The sequence below is a fragment of the Echinococcus granulosus genome (genome assembly GCF_000524195.1).
Source record: "Echinococcus granulosus chromosome Unknown EG_S00108, whole genome shotgun sequence".
Taxonomy (NCBI): domain Eukaryota; kingdom Metazoa; phylum Platyhelminthes; class Cestoda; order Cyclophyllidea; family Taeniidae; genus Echinococcus; species Echinococcus granulosus.
In genome coordinates this window covers 186,315-193,635 of record NW_020170488.1, presented here as the reverse complement: position 1 = coordinate 193,635, position 7,321 = coordinate 186,315, and the positions used below count along the sequence as shown (strand labels likewise).

Below are 7,321 nucleotides of genomic sequence, written 5' to 3'. Positions count from 1 at the left end.
AATCAGCAAGATAGCGCCTACTTAAGCAGCGCTTGTGTGAGCCACTAGCAAACAAAGCCGACGTTTTAAAACCAAATGATATGGTTGATAAAAACGATAGCATATCCAACGTAATAGCCCGTGCTAAAGAGTAAAGTGGAGAATGATTTATCAATACATGTACGCACATTCAGTCGACATACGCTTTTCAACAGGATATACAAACCAAGAGCACAGGAAATACTGTACAAAGAGGAAACTGAGATGCTAAATTATTGCAACTCAATAAATAAATAAAGAGGAAACCACAGGCTTGATAAACCCAAAGTAGAGTCAAACGTTCCTCTTCTTCCCAGAAGAATAAAGTGGCAGTGTAACTCGCGAAACTTACTCGGAGTGGGGTTGTAAATGGGCAATCCACTGGTTTCATCGTCATCCTGTTCCACAGATGATGCCGGCAAAGGATCACCGCCGCCATCCAGCAGCCCACCCGGACCGTTCGACGGAGCTGTGGGAAGAAGGCACGTCCCAGTTGCCGCTAGCGCGGTGTCAAACAAATTTGCGGCAGTCCATGCCGCCGCCGTGGTGCCAGGGATCACAAGAGCATCACTCCCATGCTCATACTTGCATCGATCGCCGTAGATACAGAAACCTCGTTCATCAAAATTACGACAACGGCGGCGCTGAGGTCGATTAGCCTCAAGGTCATCTGATTTCCCACCACGAGGTCTCTCCGTCCGAACACCGCGCTCGCGAGTACGCTCAGAACGTTGCGAAGAACGAGCTCTATGCGCTTCTAAGTCCTCCTGATCGGAGTGATCTGATCTGGAACGGTGACGACAAGTGTTGCGGTCGTTGAAATCCTCAGGGTCGTACTCGTGTGCTTCGTGATGATGCCGCCGAGAATCAGAGGGATTCTGATTGTGTAGACGTCTGCTGCTGTTGTTATTGCTAATACTGCCGGCGCGTAGGTTATTTGAATCAAAGAGATTATCTGTGGGTGAATGGGACCTATGATGTTTGGGAGGAATCTCGGGAGAATTTGAGTGGGGTGACCTTGGACGAGGACTGTACCGACCCTGTATTCTACGATGGCAGCGGTCATCGTGGGCCTTCTCGGACGAGGCTTGGTCGCCAGGGTTAGAGGCCGTGAGAGCGGCTGAGAACATCTCTTCGACGAAATCGGCCGTTTTGTCACCCAGAAGCTCCTCCAATTGTTCTATACAGAAGACCTTAAGCTCGCTCTCAGGTTTGTCCTTTGTGACTAGGACAACAATGTACTTATACAAGGGAGTTAGGTCTGTTATCGATCTAAACGAGAAGAAAAGCAAAGGATAGGAGTTGCCTAGCTATTTCTAAAGATATGTTTATTGCACGGCCATCACCAACTTGCAAAGCCATACCTCTAGTAAGCAAGATCTGAAAAACTACAATTACTTTAGCTGGCCATCTGTATAAAAAACAAAAGCAAGATAAGCACGATGGGTGTCATCACCGAGATGTGGAGCGAGCTCAATGCACGATAGAAGAGACCAGACTGACCAAGTTGCTAGGCAAAAAATGCACAATCTAAGATCTCCTATTCGGGCACTGCAAAGAGCAACTTAATTCTGATCAATCAAAATGTCCAGACGTCTCGTTGTCAGGGGACCTACATCGCACCCAGAAAGAAACAGGCACCCCCTAGTTATGCATAATCAACACGACCCAAATGATTCAATACACCTTAGAAATGCAGCGTAACATACAATGCTTCGATTTTTGTTCGCAGCCAATTCTTCAAAGCTCCTTTATCGACACGCATTATAGCAAACGCAACTCATCCGCAACTGCACTCAAATCTGGCGCTCAAAGGTATTTTAAAACGACTTATATTAGCCGAAATGCTATAATTTGAAAATCTGACTATCAGATTCTAACTAGATTACAGCGAAAGTTTGTTAATAATTTGGTAAAATGTGATTGCTCCGAGACTAATTAAGCCTTAATATTAGTTTGTCTCTTGCGATCATTAAAGCGCTTCTAATTGAGGTATATGGGGCTGGAAAGTTAGCCAGCCTCGGCCCATCCCCATGGTCACAACACGCCATAGTAGTGTTAAAGGAGACTTATTTTTGTCGTGCGAGGAATCCAAGAGACTGAAAAAATTGTCACAGTGTCATGCGAGACACAAGGATTTTTATTTATATCAACACACAGAAGCTGAACTAGTGTTGGCCTTTTGCTTATAACCACCTCCGGAAAGACCCGAGACTTGTTAGGTATATTTGTATAGCCTTGTAAATAAAATAGGCCCCCGTTGTGGACAGTGAAATGAAGCCATGTGTCGCCAAATTTGATATGATCCATTTCCAGTAGATGGTGCAAAAAGTGGTTTAGACCACCAATTGTAGGCTAAGGAAGCTGCCAAATTGCTAATGGTGGCTGAAAATCACTTTCCATTTGACTGTTACCCCCATTGCTACTGAAGTACAGAAGTCGCAATATTATAGCCTTCTCTGAATTTAATGACAGCCTCTAGTACTGTGGAAGAACACATTACTGACGCACGGGATTGTCGAGAGACTACCACCCTGGCCCGAGGACCATGCCATCGGGCGGAAGTGCAATCCACGAAGGTTAGAATGCCGGCTCAGTTGGGTATAGAGTTAAGCGAAGTCTCAAATTGCTGCATTATCTCTTGTGAGAGGTACAAAACCACTTTGCTTGTGGTAAATGAGTGAGTTAGCATCGGTTCAAGAAGCATTTTATCTTATAGGCGCGTACCTCGCTACATCCTTTACCTCGTGACCCGACATTCTTCAATGTTTTTCACCGCTAGTCCTAAAAGTGGGAAAATAGATGTACTTGTGGCCTGACAAAGCAACCCAGACATCGACTAGGGGAAATATGGAATCACATTGATACGGTCTGCACACCCGTAAGTTCGCCTAATGACAGTGAAGGTCTATGCGGGACTAACAAAATTAATTTTGTCATCCAGCAAACCTCTCAACGCAGGCAGGTAGACGATGAATTGAGTAACTTCCACCGCATTTCAGGATCTTTTTCCACGCAAGAAGACTACTCGATCAACTCTACGACAGCAGACTTGCCGGCCTGTGAGGTGTTTCACTTTTAAGGGAAATAGGCGAGAACCGATTTGACGTGAATGAAGGGACGGGGGATGTAATGACCTGGGGTGCTCCGGTGTAGTTTGGCGCTACCGTTTGCCTTGACCACGCAAGAAACAACGTTCGATCGGTGCTTGGAATTGCGCCTATTCATTACAAGTCCGCTAGAAAAGCCAACCATTGTAGGCCAGATCCTTCACTCTTCTGATGAAGTTAAATCTTACATCACCAGACTGACCTGTTCAATAAACGAAAAAAGTGATAAAACCACCTTTTAGTCAAGAGTATCCTACATTTACTGCCGCAAGTTCACTGATTACTGAGATTGGTCAGTGTAAACTGGTGAAGTACAGGTGAGAGACTTGCACGTCACACATTCGTGACCCTGCAACCCAACGGTAACACGCCTCAGTGGATAGGAAAGCCACCAATCTTAGACCACTCCTAGAGTCATTAAGGAAAACGGGCACTAACAGCTGTGAAGTCCGCGAGATTCGACACAATTTGTAGTAAAAGTGGGATTTGCTTCGGAAGGGTGTGTAAGACCGAACCCGGTGATTATAGTAAACCTCTTCGACCAAATGCTGCCTGCAGGGTGCATTCAAAACTTAAGTCCAGCGAAGAATGGTGCAAGCTAGACTAAATATCGTGAAATTGGAAAGAACTCAGGGCCATGTAACCCGATTCTGCAATCGACATGAAGGCCTTCAAGTAAATAACACGATTGAATTCACAAATTGATGACAGTGATTACAAATACCAAGAACGGGAAATAGGGTATTGCCGTGAAGCTAGGAGAGGTCAAAAAACAACTGAAGGTGCGGTAACAAAAAACTCAAAGCACAGAAGACGAAGAAGGCCTAGGACCCTCCTTGACTGCCAATGTTGCTCTTTCTCACTTCCATAGGGAAGGTTGCGTTGTTCCCGAGCGGGACAGGATTAATTATGTAACTGTTGGCCTCCTCCTGGGCCTGCCTCTGCGCCTCGTATTCGTGCTGCCAGAGGTAAATGTCGAATTTGGAATCCGTGATGCCCACCATGCTCGCTAGGCGTTCACCCGCCCAGTCGGCAACCCTGAGAACCTTTCGTGGCAGGGAGAGCACCTCCTGCAGCAGGCGGAAGGACCACGTGGCGTCACTCACTTCCTATTGAATCAACATTGGCTTGAACATGTCATATGATAAAGGTTGGTTGTTTTAAAACTGCCTGAGAATCTGCCACATCAGTCCAAAGCTAAGATGGTGGCAGATGCGTTCTGGGTTTTGGAAAAAGCGATCTTTGTGACTTCATGACAGTTTAGAAATGAAAGTTAATTCATCTAAGGCATGTATCTACAACTCACCCACACGCTACAATAAACATTGGAAGATTTGGTGATATTAAACAAATCCTATGGCTAGGAGGCTAAAATGTTATCCAGCATACTGCGTCGCGTCTTGACTAAACGCAGAATTTCAGCTATGTTACATCAACAGAGGTTTACTAGAAACACATGGGATTACACTTGAGTCCGTATTTCTACTACAATTAACCACCTTTGGCGAAGACCACAAAGCGTATTTCAACATAATCGATTCGGGCAAAAAGCACAGGAGTTCAGTGCACAAGGCTTTATAGCAGGGTTAATTATTTTAGCATAAGGCGTGTGTTCGCAAAATTACTTGCTGTCCGGTTGAGGATGCGTAAAATATGATAACTTATCTTAAATTCTATGATTAGGAAAAATTGGTCCTGGATTCGAGGATCGGCACCAATTATGCCCAACTAATTTAAGATAAGAGTTTAGGCAAGAAATCAGCTTAAAAGAGCTAACCTATACACAAACTCTTCATTTTATACTTAAAGCGCAAAGCCTATTCTAGGTCCTGCAAATACCTGCAGCGAAATTACAAGGGAACCAAAAAAGGCTGGGATAAGGGATCATAACCAGAGGAACCACTTTCCAAAAAGAGGACTTCTATAGCTTACAGATTTCATGTTGTTGTCGGTTCCGCCATCAACGACACTAGGAAGTTCGACATTTTCGTCGTAACATCCATCACTACAATGTATTACCCGGCCACAAACTGATTTCCCCATGCAGCCTTCTTCAACATTCACTGACGCGGTCTATTGATGAAGACAGTAGACAAAATGGCGAGAACTAAAGTAACAGCAGAAACAAGATCATCATCAGAAAGTGACTACTTAACAAAACCCACACCATTCCAGAATTACACCGTAAAGTGGATGTTGCAGGTATATTTAAACTTAAAGTTTTTTTAATTTTGCCTTTAACTACAAATTATCACTCTCATCAAATGTGTAAGTAATTAAACCTGCCCTATAGGATTTAAAACTGCTTTTAAATAACTTGGATTCATAATCCGCAGTTTTTATTATATTAAACCCGCCTTGCTTGCAACTTGGCATGTTTTTTGATTACCAGGAAACTTTAGCCTTTTAACTTGGATGAGTGAGGAGCTTTAAACTATTGTATGAACTTTGCACTACTAGCAGTGGTTTAGTCAGTTTCATATTTCGTCATTTTTGTGACCAAATCTTTGCATTTATGTATGTAGCCGCAATTGTGCTGAAGTTGCGGTATTTTAGTTGATATACTTTTGTTTGAATATGTTGGTTGTCTAGTCCTGCACTATTCGGTTTTGCTTATGTCCTTGCAAAATCTTCAGACCCATGGTATGTGGTTGTTTTATTTCATGCGTTTTCTGAGACCCTTTTGCGGATGACGGTGAGCCAAATAAAGGAGATACCGCCGTTCATATTCGTATTCAACAAAGAAACGGCCGCAAAACCCTAACTACCGTTCAGGGCATCCCTGATAAGTTTGATAAGAAACGGATCCTCAAGGTATGCAAGAAGGATTTTGCCTGCAACGGCAATGTGGTCCAACATGAACAATATGGTGAAGTTCTTCAGCTTCAAGGCGATCAGCGTGACAACATCGCGGAGTTTCTAAAAAAGTACGGCCTTGTGAAGGCGGATCAAATCAAAGTTCATGGGTTTTAATGTTCTCGTGCTCGCCTGCTGTTGATACCTGTATCTACATGATTTATTGTCATACTTACGTTATTGGAATTAAATTGAATTGTGTTTATGGTACTTGTTCCCATTACCTATGTAGCTATTGGCGCCATGGCCTACTTGTAATGACTTAACTCTTATCACCCAGTGCTTATCTTCCTCAACTCGTTCTTGTTTTTACTCAGGGCGCGTTTTGGTCAAACGGTGTTTAGGTTAGTAATCCTTAGCTAGCGTTCGCTCTCCCCTGCGACGTTTAGGGGGACTCATCACTTCGCTCCATTTCATTTGAGAACCGAGCGTCTGGAGGTTCTTATGCTCCCTCGTTAGTGCGTTGTTAACAGTGTGCGCCTTGTAATAAGTCGCATCGCACGATCCGCTTTTCTCGTTCTGGTCGCACGTCTCGATGGAACCTAATGAGTGTAATCAGATTCATCACCATGCTACGCGAGATGGACCGGTAATAAGTGTGATTCCAAGATATGCCAGATTGGTCATCACGATTTCGAGTCAGCTGTGATGATTTCTGCCTCTCCATGACAGTCTGTCACGTGGGTGGGTGGTCCCGTGCCTCCGAGCCGTAAAAATTGCGCAAACACAGTCGCCTCACTATATTTTTCCTTCGCTTTATTTGTAGATAAGAAAGGAAGAGACAGAACTGAGTTAATCAGAGGTGAAAAATCACATCAAAGTTGGTCTTGAGGGTTTATAAAAATATACACATTTGTCGCCTATGGACTGAGCAGTAGACTGGAAACAAGGGGAAGCAGTAGTTCAGTTGTGAGGATTACCCAAGTGTTATTAATAGCCGAAGATTCGGTTGACTCCAAGTTTATTGGCGCAGGTGGTAGTTGTGACGCTTATCTAGTGTGAGGCGTAAGCGCTGAAGGAGGAAGCGTGGAAAGGATTACATTTAATTCTCAAACAAGTAGCAGGCACAGATTACGAAGTCATAGTGCAAGGAGGGCGAGGCATCAGTGTTGGTACCCATCACGGCTACTACCGTGCCATGTGCTCCGGCGTGAACTTCACGCGTATGTGACACTGTGGCTCCTACCTGAGCCCACACATCGCAGACATGTGATGCGTTTTTCGTCAGGTCATGGTGACCAGTTACACTTGAATCGCGTTTAAAACAGTAACAACGCATGGGGTTTTTCTGTTCCAAGGAGAAATATTACTTTTTTAATTTTGATTCCAGAAGCAAT

General features: G+C 44.1%; 2 protein-coding genes across 2 annotated transcripts in view; one reads left to right on the top strand and one right to left on the bottom strand. All coding sequences in view use genetic code 11, as the record gives it.

The window, feature by feature from the left end:
* EGR_08509 (Speedy protein A) overlaps positions 1-1,783 on the bottom strand; it is a gene marked incomplete at both ends in the record, with an annotated part of 9,122 nt that extends 7,339 nt beyond the window's left edge. The window contains 2 exons of the mRNA XM_024497758.1: positions 371-1,290; positions 1,728-1,783. Coding sequence (XP_024347844.1) covers positions 371-1,290; positions 1,728-1,783 — 976 coding nt within the window. The remainder of the gene's footprint in view (positions 1-370; positions 1,291-1,727) is intronic.
* Positions 1,784-5,743: 3,960 nt separating this feature from the next.
* EGR_08508 (Protein translation factor SUI1) lies at positions 5,744-6,101 on the top strand (the record flags this gene model as incomplete). Its single annotated transcript, XM_024497757.1, has 2 exons — positions 5,744-5,771; positions 5,806-6,101. The coding sequence occupies 2 exons, from the start codon at positions 5,744-5,746 to the stop codon at positions 6,099-6,101; spliced, it is 324 nt and encodes a 107-aa protein (XP_024347843.1).
* Positions 6,102-7,321: the final 1,220 nt, after the last annotated feature.